This window comes from Anabrus simplex, chromosome 1, assembly GCF_040414725.1.
Source record: "Anabrus simplex isolate iqAnaSimp1 chromosome 1, ASM4041472v1, whole genome shotgun sequence".
NCBI classification, from domain to species: Eukaryota; Metazoa; Arthropoda; class Insecta; order Orthoptera; family Tettigoniidae; genus Anabrus; species Anabrus simplex.
The window spans coordinates 714367095-714384294 of record NC_090265.1 but is presented as its reverse complement, the minus strand read 5'-3'; the positions used below and the strand labels follow the sequence as shown (position 1 = coordinate 714384294).

General features: G+C 37.1%; 1 protein-coding gene across 1 annotated transcript in view; it reads right to left on the bottom strand.

The window, feature by feature from the left end:
- LOC136856761 (dynein intermediate chain 3, ciliary) overlaps positions 1 to 17200 on the bottom strand; it is a 153387-nt gene that overhangs the window by 87788 nt on the left and 48399 nt on the right. Inside the window, exons 5-6 of the mRNA XM_068230495.1 lie at positions 8980 to 9332; positions 3627 to 3762 (exon numbers count right to left, since the gene is read on the bottom strand). Coding sequence (XP_068086596.1) covers positions 3627 to 3762; positions 8980 to 9332 — 489 coding nt within the window. The remainder of the gene's footprint in view (positions 1 to 3626; positions 3763 to 8979; positions 9333 to 17200) is intronic.

Genomic DNA, 17200 nt, shown 5'->3' with positions numbered 1-17200 from the left:
GATGATGAAAATGCAAATGCAAGGAAGGAGAGGCCATGGACGACCACGACTGAGATGGAAGGACACAATCCAATGCAGTATTATAGAAATAAACCTGGACTGGGACACAGTGTTGGAGGAGGAGTGGTGGAAAGACTGAAGAAGGTGGAGAGGAACCATATTTGCCCCTACCCGGCTACAGCTGGATAAAGGGAAATGATGATGATGATGATGATGATGAATAGCTAAGTGTCCATCGTTGACGGGATAATTACCTAGCATGTACACCCCTCATGTTGTTCTCCAGATTTTGAGGTGCATAAGTGGACATGCCTCTTCCTATCAGCGGCTTGCTCTCTGCAGCCCTTTGCAATTGAATATTGTTTTGTATTATTGTATAGTGAAGTATTGGGCTCCACATCTAGTTTTCTACTGACTTGAGATATTAGGGCATCCAATGTAAATGAAGTCCTTCTTCCTCCCGCCATTACATTCCTTCATGATCTTTTCTCATTTCGATAGCCATCTTTAAAATTTTCCTTGTTGGAGGTAATTGCAGTACCCGTCATTGACAGGACAATCATACAGCATGTGGAAAGTTATCTAACTCCCCAGCTACTTTTCACCAATATTCAAGCATGCTGTTTTAGTCAGGACACAGCAGTAATCCCATCTATCGCAGACGAGCGGCAGCAGAAGAGACAAAACACATCACAACAGTGGTCAATGTAATGTTATTGTTGATCAGTTTTATAAGCTTTCGATATTGTAGGACTTTATATTTAGTTTTCTTCCAACTCTGTGATATTAGGGCATCTAATGTAAAGAAAGTTCTTCCTACTTTCATGATTCTCTCGTGTCTTATTCTTCAAGCGATCATTCCTTTGAAATTCTTTTCTCATATTTTAAAATCATCTTAACAATTTTTCTTGTTGATATGGATCGATGATCACGTGGTTTTACACCATATGACAATCCTGACAAAAAACATCGCCAGTTAACACAACTGAACAAATTTTAGTCCTTGATATGGACTAAGTAACAAAATTCTAAATTAATGAATTCTGTAATCAGAGTCATTATGCTAAAACTGTATAAGACATAAATGACGGAAACTGTATTATCTATAACTTTTGTTATGTAGTAGGCCTACTTTTGAACAGGGCCAATAACATTGGTACTTAAGAATAAAATTTTAGGTGTCTTCCCCTAATCTACCATTTCATCCAACGTGAATACGATTATTTATAGCCTAGACTGTAGTGACTTACTCACTGACTTTACATACTGATTTTCATTAAATTCTGTTTACCATTTTTGCATGGTTCTGTGTTGATATGGATTCTGCAACAAAAATCAAAATTTATATCTTTTTATCATAGCTGGTACAGTAAAAATGTATAAGACATAAATGATCAAAAATTTAATTCTATTTGACATTAGTTATGTGTTATTTATCGATAGGATCACTAATAACATATATTTTTGAGAATTACATTGTAGGTCTTCCTTTAAACTACCATTTCACTCAGTGTGAAAAAAATTATTTATAGCCTAGATTATAGTGGCTCATTCAATGACTTTACATACCGTAACAATTTTCATTAAATTCTCTTCAAGCATTTTCTCGTGATGCGCATACAAACGGATAGACATAGATGACGGAAAATTAAAAATTGCATTTCCTTGTTATTGTGGACACGACCAATACAGAAATACAATTCTTTTTAAATCCTGAGCAATGAACAAACTGAACTCTTATTTTATATATATTTGTGTGTGTGTAGAGAGAGAGAGAGAGAGATTGACCCACGTTGAATATTAGTTTGACTGTCCAAGTTCATTATCAAATCTAATGACAACTGGTATTGAAAGATGTCTCCTCTCATTGCATAACAATTTGGCTATTCAATAGTATTCAACTGTTTTAAGTAAAAAATTTCCTGTTAAGAGCAGAGCAAAGTTCATCAACTTTTCTGGCAGTGAAAGATGTATATTTAGCAACTTTATGATGCTTGTTACTATAGGTAAACCAGGTTTGTGAATAAGTCAAATAAACATAGTGTTATTTGATTGTGGGTCAATATGGACTGTAAACTGAACGACATATTACATTGCATTACAAATAATCACAAACAAATCTATTAATCCTAGTTTTATATATTTTCACACATAGATGAATTAATATTTATCAGGAAGAAAGCAGAATGATATATTCATACAAACTTAAACTAAATTTTAACAAACTATGTGTTAAAATGGATATTATGTTAACTCCCCCACCACCATGTTTTACTATATGTTTGTCCAATAAGTTTTAACGTATGCTAATTTGTATTGTAAGTTTTTATTTATATTTATCTATTAAGCTGAATATGGTCCAAAAAAGGGCAGAAACTAGTACTGAATAAAGTTTATTCAGGAAAATAGAATTGTGTTGAGCACCTTTCCTATTTGTCTTTATTACATGAATGAAAATTTAAGAATTTACATATCACAAAAGAACAGGGAGAATGGTTTAAATGAACATATGGCAGAAGAAGATCTGCTATTCAAATGAGCAATCCATTATCCCAGAAAGAGAAAGAAAGAAAAAGGAGAAAATGAAGGAGGACAGAAGTGGGCAGGACGACCCTCCTTCAGTGCAGTACACTCCTCCCATTCAATCTCCCCTGATGTCCAACCCGCTCTCTCGACAGCTCAACCGTCTGCCAACTCAGTTGAATGTGTAAACAGATCTCCAGGGCCTCTGCATTCAATGTAAGTCACTCCTAATTCACGTGTTGCATTCTTATTTCATTAAGTCACAATAGGACCATCGTATATTAGTTCATTTCTCTTTTCTTGCAAAGAATGAGATTTCACTTTAACCTGGCAGGCTAGTCTATACAACGGATGATATTTCTTTCCATTGGTATGTTAAAGAGTAGGGACAAACTGAATCAACACTACTCGAAAAAAAAAAAAAAAAAAAAAAGTGACCAACAAAGGATGTTTGGAATACGAAGCTCACATAGTAGTCACACTTCAGTATTTGTAATTTTAACAACAATACAAACTTTCAGATGATATTTATATGATAAGGATCATAACACAACATGAATGTTTATTCATTTTTGAATTTTTAGTGTATTTTTAACTGGAGATTGTTTTTATGTTAGATTGTACAATTTTTAACAGGTGATTTTAACCAGAAGCTGAAGGAGAGAATGTTATTACGTATATTCTCGAAATATGTACTTGTATATCAATATGTGTAGATAATAAACTAGGTATTGTATTGACAAGGCGAATCCTTAATACATAACCCTGATTTAATCTTAATACTGTCGGGGTCAGAGTTGAACAAGGGAAGTCAGATAAGAAAGGTGACTGTCATATGTGGTTTCCTATTTTCATACCAGGCAAGTGCCAGAGCTGTACCTTAATCAAGGCCATGGCTGCTTCATTGCCACTCCTAACCCTTTCCCATCCCATCATCGCCATAAGAACTATCTGTGTTGGTGCAATGTAAAATACATTGTAAAAAACAAATTTGATTGTGACAAGTGGAAGCAATGCCGGGTTCAGCTCCAAAGAAGAGATCCCCTGGACAGGTGGGGATGTGCTCTACCCTCCTACTCATTTTCGGTGTTAGAGCACTGTACCTTGATACTGAGGATGGCTTCTCTCTGCTGCTGTAGCACGTCCCACACATCCAATGCACCATCCATTCGTGTGATATAGAATACAGAGTAGCGTGTGGGGCTCCAGGATCCATCAGTAAGCAGCGGCCGGTGGTAGCTATGTGAGAAATTGTACCTTAGCTATCCATGTGTGCACTTTAAAAAAAAACAAATATACAGTACAAAGGAAGGATATAATGTGTGTGTAAGCTGTACATAATAATCAGGGCGTGGATTTTGATGATGTCATATTTCACTTGTGCATCAGACACATTACTAAGTTATATACCATATACATCCTGATCATGGCCCCTTGAATACTGAAACGACTATTTATTAAGCCCTTTTCAACATATTTTGGTTTAAGGTCATTTTTTCAATTTTACCACAATATTTTGTCATTTTCAGCAAATCATTGCATTTTCTTGATTTTAAAGTCATTTTTCCTTGTTCTGCACTATTATTTTGTTATTTTTATGCATTGCAATGGTAATCAACATATCTGAATATCGTCAGATTTTTCAATAAACTGGAATACTCAAACATCAAAAGGTTCATTACTCTGTTCGAAAGCTGTGAAATAAAGTAACCTTCTACAACCCTTACCCTAACTCTTTCAAAATCCACATCCCTAGAGAGTGGCGAGACAGTGTATAGTGTATGTTCCTCTTTTAAAAGGATTAGCAAGTTTTATGTCAACCAAACGAGTTTTTAGACAAGGGTATTTTCCTACCTCAACATATTTTTAATATGTCAATCATGATCATTGTATTTTAATTCCACACACTTCATCAGTGTTTTTATTTGTTTGCATAAATGTAATATTTGAGCTTCTACTGAGGATGGCCTTTAGATAGGCTGATACATGTATAGATATTGTTCCATCAAATATAGATGGTTTTTTATATTGAAATTATCCGATCATCAATGGCTTTATCACAGGTCATGTTCCACCATATACGTTTTCGTTTCCTCGGAAACTGTCCTAACTTCAGGGCTGATGTTTGAAGTGTTTTACGTAGGTCTGGCCAGCCCTTGGGATCCTGCTCTTGTATGTCTTGTAAGAAGGTGCTGATGTTCTGTTTAAGGCATTCTGGGTCAATTCTTTGAGATCTACTGTATTTAGCTCTGGATTGGTTGGGTTGGAATCTCACTCTGATTTGTGATAGATGATGGCCTGAATCGACGACTCCTTTCTGTACTCTGACATTATTATTATTGTTATTATTATTATTATTATTATTATTATTATTATTATTATTATTATTATTATTATCATACAGTGATTAAAACAGAATGTCTGTATGCTAGTGAATGCCTCCAAATGACAGGGAAAGTGGTACTGAGAGAAGCTGAGAAATTTGAAAGAAAGATCCTTTGCAAAATAATGGGTCCAAAGATTGTGGATGGACAGAATAGGTTGCGAGAAAGGGAAGAACTTTACAGTGACAATGAAAGGCTGAGTCCATGAGAAAACGGAGACTTAAATTCTATGGGTATTTATTTAGAATGGATGAGAAGAAAGTAACAAAAAGGATTTTCACAATACTACACAGCAGACCCTAAAGTGTCGGACAAATGGTTCAGGGAGGTGAGAAAGGATCTCAAACTGGTGGGACTAAATCTCAAACCGAACAAAGTTTAGGTCAGTGATCGACAAATTTCAGGGATTTCATGACGAACCAAAACTTAACCGTGGGTGGACGGAAGAAAGAAGACAGGCTGCCAGAGAAAGGATGCTAAAGTTTTGGGATGTGAAGAAGGCTTCCAGAAACATGTAACTGTTACCTAACGTGGTCTCTAATGGCCCTAAACGAAAATATATTTATATATAATAATAATAATTATTATTATTATTTGATGATGCCTTAATTGTATTCAGTCCACTGTTAGTAAAGGGTAATGTATACAATACACAGAGATACCAACTTTCAAGAAAGGCAATTCGTAATACACCCGTTAGGGCATGGGGGGGGGGGGCAGCCGTAGAAGTTTTTTTTCTGACATCTTAGTAAGTTACATATCATTGAAAAATCAATGAACAATATACAATTCCACCAGTGTAACAATTTAAAGACTGGCATATAAAGAGTGTATGTTTCTTATCTGCTAAAGTAAGAGGTGATCTGCAGTACATATCTGAATGAAGGTTGAAGAATCATTTCTTTTGCTGAGTACTGTACTTGCTCCCTTAGCAGCTTGTGGTTCCTGTTTGGTAAACGTACATTGGTGACATGCTTTTTCTTTTGATATCATGTGCATCCTCTGCATTAACAGTGCACTTAACAGTCGGGAGTTCCTATTAGCATGGAATTCGGTCTTGTTCTTCCTCATCACACGCATCTGAAAAATTGTGGCTACACACACTACAAAACAAGTGTGAATGAGATTTTGAGGAAAGCAGTAAACAGGGCCATTCATTCGAGTATTTCTCCCTAAATTTTTGAACTATTTTTGGTTTATTACTAGCGTCACAAGTCACGGCAACGTCATGACACGTATTTTCCTGCAAAAGAAATCACTTCATAATTTCGAACCTTTCGCATTTTGTAACACACGATTAGCATATATCCTAGAAGCAAAATCGAATAAATACTTCTTCAGCAGTCATGCACACAGTATCCACAATGAAACGGACTTTGTCATCACTTTGCCGCCAAAACAAAGACAAAAGAACTCGCATACTTGCATGGAAGTCTGATCAAATACAGTAGAGACAATACGCGACACTCAGCAAGATTACATAAAATCAGCTTCATGGTCCGTATCGCACTTCAACTTATTCCTCCTCAGTTGAAGCTATAGGTGACAGCAAGGAAGTTCTTGACACACCTATATCCCCCGCTCCTCCACCTCCTCAGGTGCAAGAGCAAGGAAGAACGCATCATCAATATTACACCCGGCGCAAAACTGTGAAAGAATGACAGGAGTTACTATTCCAAAGGAAAGCAGGCTTAATAAGATTTGACAACTAGGAATTAGTTATATCTTCATCTACATTAATAATAAGAGCCGCACTGTGATATCAGGATTTCTTCATTTCGATAATTACTTATAAATTGTATAATTTTTAATTTATAAATTGATCTTTTTTCATGAATTATTAAGAAAAGAATATTTATTAGGATAATTTCTCTATGGAATATTGAACAAGTGTTTCCTTGACGACTGCTTTCTATTGTAGAAATAATTTATATATTTTCTCTTGAGTTATTTGTTTGTTTTAATCTTGTCAATCTTATGTTAATTTTAAGGACACTTCCTCTAAAGCATTACTTTGTCAATTTTATACATTTTTTATCTAAACAGTGTTATGTGGCTGAAGATGTTGATAATATACGAAACATGTACCACTTTTGACCATTAAAAATTGCCTTAAGCAATCATTGTATCGACTAGGTGGAAAATAAATACTTAATTGTGAACTCAGCAAGATATCGAGGGACAGCTATTAGAGCTCTCTCTAGCGGGTAGACCTGAGAACTACTCATTCTGTCATAAGAGCACGTGTATTTGTGTGTAAAGTTTTTGGAGTTATTTATGCGTTTTCAGTGAGTTCACATAATTAAATAGTAGCGAGTGTCATTCCTTGATATCTCCTCTCAACATGAGGGAAAAGGTATGTGCTGTGTTTGGCTGCAGAAACTATGAAGTAGAGAAGAATGCGTGGTCCTTCTTTCGCTACCCTCGTGACAAGAAAATGTAAGTAATAATGTGTTTGCATACATATTCTTCCAGTGACAAAGAGATTTTAATAGTACTTCATAATCTTCTGACCTGCTCGACCCATATTTTAACTGGCTTAAAATATAATACGCATATTTTACTGTATATGTAGCAGTTAACCTTCAATACGGATGTGTTGTTGTAGGTGTGATCTGTGGGTTTTGAAATGTCACAGAAGTGATTTGGATAAGGTGTACAAGAAAGAAGGGACGTTACGCTTATATAAGAATTATAAGATCTGTTCAGATCATTTCCAGGCCAGCGACTTTAAAAATCCTCGACTATACAGCCAAGGGTATGTTACATTTTTACTCTAATTGTACGTAAATATTCCTCAAAGCATCACTATCGACAACATTTTCATACTTTTCTTTCTTTTATCCCTCTTCTCAGATTAAAGCCGGGATTTTATAGATTTTCTTTCTGTTAGTAGGCTTCATGTTAAAGAGGAAAATTGTCCAGCTTTTAAATGTTAATTCATTGCATTGTATGTGTAAGGAATGTCCCGATATTTTTAATGACAAGTGTCTTAATGTGATGATACAATGTTTTTAAAATGAGGAAAAAGACAAATCTAACTGTAAAAGTTCAGGCAGGAATGCTAAAGCAAAAAAAGTAATGCTTAAATGAAAGATCAACCCATTCCACAGCAGTCCATTTCATATCTTGTTTATATGTCTAATTTCAGTCTTTAAATAATAACCTTTTAAATAATTCTTCATTCATTTATCCAGAATTGCTTGAGCAACTTCGAAGTTCATATCTCAATAATACTTTCTTTCTAGACGTAATTTATTTATCCATTTTCGTATATGTATTTCCATTGATATTTGAATTTAGCGCGACTTTTCAGGTCAAGTCACTAGGAGTGCCACTGTCGAATTGTCTCCCATTTTAACAAGGCTAAATCCATAAGTGTTGCGTATTGTCTGTACTGTATTTGGTCTGATCATGTGATGAACAAAGACAACAACTCTGCAAGATATACCACTTCACAGGTGCCTATTTTTTCGGTACTGGAAGCACACATTGTGTTCGGCGCGTGAAAACTTGAAATATTTGTAAACAAGGGACCCGAAAGGGGTTTAAATGATTACTGAGAAATCCGAAAAGAATATTCTGAGAATTCAAGCTGTAATGGCATTCCTTGTGTATCCTTTTGAACACTTCATACACTTAAGATTTAAAAATCAACAAAAAATCGTAATTTGTAGTGTGTGATTCGTAAAGGAGTAATTATTACGATTGAATCGTAATAGTTGGCATCTCTGCAATACACATATTTACTATTTGGATATTTATATTTTCCTCTATACTTTAGGGCCATATTTGCGCACATTATACTGTAAGTCTTTTTTGATGATTTTTAGGTCAATTTATAGGTCTTTTTCAGCATTTAATAGGTCTTCAAAATCCGGGCCCTGGTGATAGAGATTATTATGAAAGACTGTTCACAACATCTTGGTTAATGTGCTATAACAATCATTAACTATTTAGGCTGAAAGGCACCATTAGTCATGATAATATCCATACTAAGTAATTCTCATCTCCAAGGATGGAGCGTTCAGTAACAATAGGTATGAGGATAACTAATGTACTGTAGACAGACCTCGTCCACATGATTGACGACTCCTTGCAGTCTTCAGACCAGATGCGAGCCGTCCAGTCACCCACTGTGAGAAAATTCTTGACAAAACCAGGATTTCTCTGAAGAGCATATACAGGACCCAAGTGTGCTGCGAATTTACCTGCCATCTTTTCACTTGCATTCTTGCCCTTGCGGTTGCCACTGATGACAATACCGTTCTCGGTGCCCACCATGAAGCGGGTGGGAATGGTCGGCTCGTACTCGAGACTGGAGGCACCGAGAGCCCGACTCATCAGTTGTTCGTCCCCCTTGACTGGGTCCAAAATGAGCGTCTCGCTTGGTTCAGATACCTTGCGAGTGTCCCACCACTTCACCTGTAAAGTGAGATATTGGAATGATAAGTATGAAAATTTAAGTTCATGCACAGTTCAATCAGATGTAATCACTTCTTTCTCAGTCACTGGCCAGAGAGAAGGTTGATTTGATTGATCATAAAAATATCATCATTACCATCATCATTACCCTTATCCTGACGAATCTTTGTGAGAAAGATTTGATGCCTCTCCATTATATTCTACCTTTCCACCATAACTGTATTCAGTGCAGCTCTCATTGCCTTATGCTGTTATTAACTACAGTAAACTCTCAAATATCTGTGTATGGATTAACTGTGGTGGTCTAGAAAAATGTTTTTAAAAAATTCAAGGCAAATTCTAAAACTTACTGTACTTGACTGTACATTACAAGAGTGATTCATCTCAAACTATTGAAGTACAGAGCAGTGGCCTTGACTCTGTTGGTGTTGTGCTGCAGTGCACTGTTCTATTCAATGATTCAACAGAAGCTTGAAATACAGTAGTGCATAAACTTGAAGGACGAAGTTCTACACAGCACCTGTCTTTGATTTACGGTGTAAGTGACACAATGATGAAGGAAGTGCAGAAAAACAAAGACATAGTAAGTTTTGTGAACAGCTCCATCTCATTTGGAAGTTTATCACACTAGAAAACATTTAAAATGTCTATCTACATCATGTTGGACGGGTTTCAACAAAAACGAGCAGCTCCCCATGTCATGTAGTGTACATTATATTATGTACCCCTGGTCTTGTTGTCTTATCATCATCATTGCCTTCATCTTGAACCAGCTCCAGTTTCCCGGCTGTGATGAATGAGTGCTCTTCATTATTACTTCTGTCCATGTACATGTCTTGTTCCATAACCTGCTTCAAATCCAGACCTCATCCAGCTAGATTATTCCTTATCCGATTGATCCATCTCTTTCTTGGCCGACCTTTTGATCATTTGCCTTTGAGTTCCTTCTCAAACCACACTCTAGCTGTTCCTTGTGAGTACATTCTTTTGAGATGACCAAACCATTCCAGCCGGGCTTCAACAGAGATATCACTAAGGGTTTTTTTTCACTTGAACATGATGTTATGTCCCTGCTTGTTTTCTGAATCATAGTTCTTAAGAACTTCATTCCCACTGTTTGTAGTTTGCTGATATTACTGTTGGTTTGGATGCAGGTGGTAACTGGTAAAAAGAAGCTCCTGTAGAGTATTCACTTTGATCTTAATGGAAGCTTATCCTAAAGAAGTTTCCTCACAAGATGATAAAACTGTCCTCCATTCTGTGCTCTACTAGTAATTTCTGCAGATGTTTGGCTATCTGTTCTTACTACACTGCCAGGATAATGAAACTCATGTACTTGTTCCAACTTTGATCCATCTACAGTGATGCTAGTATGGATATTCTGTTGACTAACAGGCAACACTGTCATTTTGGACTTGTTTATCTTGAGGCCAAATTGAATGAATATACCATTCCAGTCATACAGCTTCTGTTGTACTTTACCCTCACTATTACCCCATATTACCATATCATTGGCAAAGGCAAAAGTTTTAAACTCAGACCTGTTGAGTCTCATAACTCTTTTATTATTTCATCCATTACAGTGATGAATAAAAGTAGTGACAGTATGCTGTCTTGTTGTACACCCTGCCTAGTCTCAAACCACTCTCCGAATATCCATCCCCTATTTGGACACAACTCTGGCAATGTTCATACAGCATTTTGTCTTAATTAAAGCACATGGTATAGATCTGTTCTCAAGGCAGTCCCAGACTTTTTGTCTCTGTACACTGTTGTAAGTCATCTCGATATCTAAGAAAATGAAGATGACATCTTCTCCTTTTTCCCCAGTGCTTCTCCATTATCATCCTTACAATAAATATCAGATCTGTTGTTGCCCTATTCCTTCTAAAACCATACTGCTCCCCTTCAAGCTTCAGTTCAATGATGGTTATTAATTTCAATGATTTGTTCCATTATTTTGAGTCCATGAGGTAGAAGAGTGATGCCTCTGTAGCTGCTTTCTTAAGCAGAGGGATCATGACGCCTTTAGTTCAGTCTTTGAGTAGTGTTTCTTCTTTCCAAATGGCGTTCAGTACTCTAAACAACCACTGCAATCCTTGCACTCCAGCAGCCTTGATCATGACAACGTTTACCTCATCTATGCCTGTTGTCTCAACTTTACTCATGTACTTTAGAGTATTTTTCTACTTCCATCCATGTTATAGGAGGCTGTTATTAATTTTTTTTCAATTTTTGTGATCGAGGATTAATTTAATGCATCATGCATAATCGGTTGGCTAATGAGATTTGATTTACCATTAAATTCTGTACATTAAAATCATTAAACATCATTTAATTCCATAGTATCTGTGTGCGAAACAACCAAATGGAACACATGGTATCAGAAGAGGGAGTGCCATAAAATAATGAGATACAGCTGGGATGGAAAGCTCAAGACTATGATCGATTTCATCATCACTGATAGAAAGGCGGGTCAGTATGTTACAGGTGTTAAAGTCATACCCAGCAAGTGCCTAGATAGCGACCATCAGCTATTAATCGCTGACCTAATAGATCTCCATGTGCCCAAAATTAAACAAAAGAAAATGCCAAAGATTAAGACATGGTTGTTGAAGGACATGGAGAAGAAAGGAAACTTTGAAGTGAGGATAACAGCTAAATTACCCAAAACTGAGAAAGGGGGAGTAGAAGAAGAGTGGTCTTTATTCAAAGAAATCCTTGCAAAAGAAGCCACGGAAATTTGCGGGAATAACAAGTGCCACACCAAAAGAGATGGAAACACCTTGGTGGAATCACCGAGTGAAGACAGCAGTAAAAGAAATATACTGAAAAGAAAATTAGACCTCAAAAAACAGAAAACAGATGATAGACGAAATGAATTAAAAATTGAACATCTAGCACAGGAATAGAGGACTGGCTATAAAAAGACTGATCCAGGAAGAGAAAGAAAAGTGCTGGGATGACTTTACTACAAGGATAGAGGAAGACTGTCAAGGAAGTAGTAAACTACTGTACAAAATAGTAAACAGTAAAAGAAATGAATATACGAGGGTTGGAACTTAAATAGTGGCAACACTGCTGTGGAGACGTTATGCAATAGAATCTAATATTGCACACGTTGGTTACATATCTACCTTACCTCATAGCAAATGGACTCACCCTTCCCACATCACCTGCATGCGCACAAGCGAGAGAAACACTGTCACTTGTGAGCTAGCGGTCTAACGTAACATTGTCACTCTGTTTTCCAAACAGGAACAATGGAGTTGGATCAAGATTGAATGTGCCAGAGGTCGCACAGCACGACAGTGTCATCAAGGTCTTCAGAAGGCTTGTGGGGAATCTGCATTGTCTTACAGAACAGTGGCACGTTGGGTAAAAGCCTTCAACGATGGTCGGCAAACTGTGGTGGACATTCATCAGGCAGGTCGTCCTACGAGCGTCAGTGAAGAAGAAGTGCATGCTCTTGCCGCGTTACTGGACAGTGATCAAAACCAGATGATTCGTGAGCTCACCCAAGAAACCGGATTAGAGCATACGACTGTGCTTCACATCCTGATGGAATGTTTGTGCATGTGAAAAATTGCATCACGATGGGTTCCGCATTTATTTGACGGAAATGCACAAACGGTGTACAGAAAAGAAAGGTGTTCCACCGATCAATACTTATTTATTGTGAATGGATTATTACACTAATACCGGTTTCGGCCTTTCATGGCCATCATCAGCTAGTACATAACATTTATAGTCATTAGACAAAATTACAAAGATGTTTCGTGAGATCATCCGGATGTCTAATGAAGAATGGAAGTAAAATATATTGCAGTATTGTTATGTTAAAATATCTGTGATTAAAGGTGGTGGTGATGGTTACAATAAACTAAGACCTATTGAGTGTACATGAATATGAGTACATTAAAAACATTAAGACATATAGGCCACAGTATAAAACACTTGAAAAATTTTAACACATTAAAACATAATATATATTTTAAAAACATCTATTAAAATTTGAGTTCATGTTGTGTAGCATTCATTCTTCAATATTCTTGTGGTTCTTGTGCTGATTTAGTTGTATTAGGTGGTCATCGAGAATGTTCTATTCCTTCATACGCACACCATACTTACCGGTACATTAACTTATCTTTACAGATAATAACAACCACATAACGTGCATAGAAGAGAGAAGTGTTGCCACCAACTGCTCCAAAACCAAACCCTGTCTCGCAGTATATATAAAACTTACTGGAGTACATCAATAGTTGAAATGCACAGTACTCAATTTTCAAAAATTTTAATGACAAGAGTTCTTACAATACATCAATATAATTTAAAGTTAAAAACTTCATGATTGTTCCGTATTGAATAGAGAAATAAGAAGATGTACAATATTATAGGGAAGGATCCATCTTTCAATACTCCGTAGTAAAAAGTAGTTACAACCTGTTTATTGGGACCGGTTTCAACACGTTTTTAAGTGTCATCATCAGCCAATTAGCGAAGATCTTAAAACAACTAATATATTGAACACAGGCAAAATATTAACATTGTATCATATTGTAGCAATTCAGTTAATGTTCAAAACACAATCACAGTCAAGAGAGTAAACAGAACATCACTATCTTGCGCCGAAAACAAATATATTTGAAGTTCATAAGCAGATCAAGTATGCACTTATGTAAAGTCGTTGCTAGGCAGGTCTTGTAGGCATTTGTTTCTCTGGCCGAAGAGTAAAAGGTGACGTGAATGAAGTCTTAGGAGAACAGTGTAGGATTTAATTTCGTCAAAATCAAAGTGGATATATAGGTTTTAAAATAATTTAAAACGTTAAAAAAGAATAAAGCCAAATAAAAATATATTAAAAAATGGGAAGAAATAATGAAAGAAATACGAGGTTCAACTCGAAACAACTTGCCGTAGTAATTGATAAAGAAATGATAAATAGAGAAAGGGGGTGGGGAACGTTTATTAGAGGGTGGTGATGGTGGTTATTGTTATTAGAGGAAATACAATTGGGCAACAATCCTTTATATAACACTAATTCGAGGAAAAAAGAGGAAGAGAACCGACACTTCGAAAAATGAAGATATCGGTTAAAGGAAGACAAGGGCCACGAAGGGCGTGAAAATGAAAGACTCCCTAGCCCTCGCAAACCTAATAGCATCGGGGTCGGAAAAGAACAAGAGTTGACCAAGGGAGGTCGGACAGGATAGATGAAAGTGAGGAGCCTGGCACAAGTAAGTGGAAGCAATGCCAGGACTCAGCTAAGGGCCCCGTGGTCGCCAACCCACGCTCCGAAGTTCAGAGCCCCTGGGGGATGGAGGGTGGGAAGGAAAGAAAAATGGAAGGGATCCGATACTTCAGAAAATGAAGATATCAGCCAAAGGAAGACAAGGGCCACGAAGGGCATGAAAATGAAAGACTCCCTAGCCCTCGGAAACCTAATAGCGTCGGGGTCGGAAAGGAACAAGAGTTGACCAAGGGAGGTCGGACAGGATAGATGAAAGTGAGGAGCCTGGCACAAGTAAGTGGAAGCAATGCCAGGACTCAGCTAAGGGCCCCGTGGTCGCCAACCCACGCTCCGAAGTTCAGAGCCAGGCTCCTCACTTTCATCTATCCTGTCCGACCTCCCTTGGTCAACTCTTGTTCCTTTCCGACCCCGACGCTATTAGGTTTCCGAGGGCTAGGGAGTCTTTCATTTTCATGCCCTTCGTGGCCCTTGTCTTCCTTTGGCTGATATCTTCATTTTTCGAAGTATCGGATCCCTTCCATTTTTCTTTCCTTCCCACCCTCCATCCCCCAGGGGCTCTGAACTTCGGAGCGTGGGTTGGCGACCACGGGGCCCTTAGCTGAGTCCTGGCATTGCTTCCACTTACTTGTGCCAGGCTCCTCACTTTCATCTATCCTGTCCGACCTCCCTTGGTCAACTCTTGTTCTTTTCCGACCCCGATGCTATTAGGTTTGCGAGGGCTAGGGAGTCTTTCATTTTCACGCCCTTCGTGGCCCTTGTCTTCCTTTAACCGATATCTTCATTTTTCGAAGTGTCGGTTCTCTTCCTCTTTTTTCCTCGAATTAGTGTTATATAAAGAATTGTTGCCCAATTGTATTTCCTCTAATAACAATAACCACCATCACCACCCTCTAATAAACGTTCCCCACCCCCTTTCTCTATTTATCATTTCTTTATCAATTACTACGGCAAGTTGTTTCGAGTTGAACCTCGTATTTCTTTCATTATTTCTTCCCATTTTTTAATATATTTTTATTTGGCTTTATTCTTTTTTAACGTTTTAAATTATTTTAAAACCTATATATCCACTTTGATTTTGATGAAATTAAATCCTACACTGTTTTCTTAAGACTTCATTCACGTCACCTTTTACTCTTCGGCCAGAGAAACAAATGCCTACAAGACCTGCCTAGCAACGACTTTACATAAGTGCATACTTGATCTGCTTATGAACTTCAAATATATCTGTTTTCGGCGCAAGATAGTGATGTTCTGTTTACTCTCTTGACTGTGATTGTGTTTTGAACATTAACTGAATTGCTACAATATGATACAATGTTAATATTTTGCCTGTGTTCAATATATTAGTTGTTTTAAGATCTTCGCTAATTGGCTGATGATGACACTTAAAAACGTGTTGAAACCGGTCCCAATAAACAGGTTGTAACTACTTTTTACAACGGAGTATTGAAAGGTGGATCCTTCCCTATAATATTGTACATCAATATAAAGTATATCAGCCATAGAACATTCTCGATGACCACCTAATACAACTAAATCAGCACAAGAACCACAAGAAGATTGAAGAATGAATGCTACACAACATGAACTCAAATTTTAATAGACGTTTTCAAAATATATACTATGTTTTAATGTATTAAAATTTTTCAAGTGTTTTATACTGTGGCCTATATTTCTTAATATTTTTAATGTACTCATATCCCTGTACACTCAATAGGTTTTAGTTTATTGTAACCGTCACCACCACCTTTAATCACAGATATTTTAACATAACAATACTGCCATATATTTTACTTCCATTCTTCATTAGACATCCGGATGATCTAACGTAACATCTTTGTAATTTTGTCTAATGACTATAAATGTTATGTACTAGCTGATGATGGCCATGAAAGGCCGAAACCAGTACTAATGTAATAATCCATTCACAATAAATAAGTATTGATCGGTGGAACACCTTTCTTGTCTGTACATTGAATCCATTCAATACGAAAATGAAACTTATAAATAATAATGCACAAATGGTTGCATTACGACGCTAATAAGACCTCTGGCACATTCAATCTTGATCCAACTCCATTGTTCCTGTTTGGAAAACATAGTGACAACGTTACGTAAGACTGCTAGCTCACAAGTAACTGTGTTTCTCTAGTTTTTGCGCACGCAGGTGATGTGGGAAGGGCAAGTCCATTTACTCTGAGGTAAGGTAGGTATGTAACCAACGTGTGCTATCAGCGTCGATATTAGATTCCGTTGCATAACGCCTCCACAGCAGTGTTGCCACTATTTAAGTTCCAACCCTCGTATAAACATCCTTTCACTGGAAACAGATGATGGTAGCTTAATACGAACAGAGGAGGAATCAGGGATGAAATGAAGAAGTATTTTAACGTGCTTTTAAATGGAGATGGGAGCAACACCACCACCAATAACTGTAGAATAGATGAGGTCAAAAACAACAAATACCCATTAACATGGCTTGAGTAGAAACAGCACTAAAGAGTATGCGAAATGGGAAGTCCCCAGGCTTTGATGATCTCAGCTCAGACATGATAAGGCAGCTGGAATACCAGGCTTGAATTGGCTATGTAGAGTGTTATCAGTGATTTGCGAA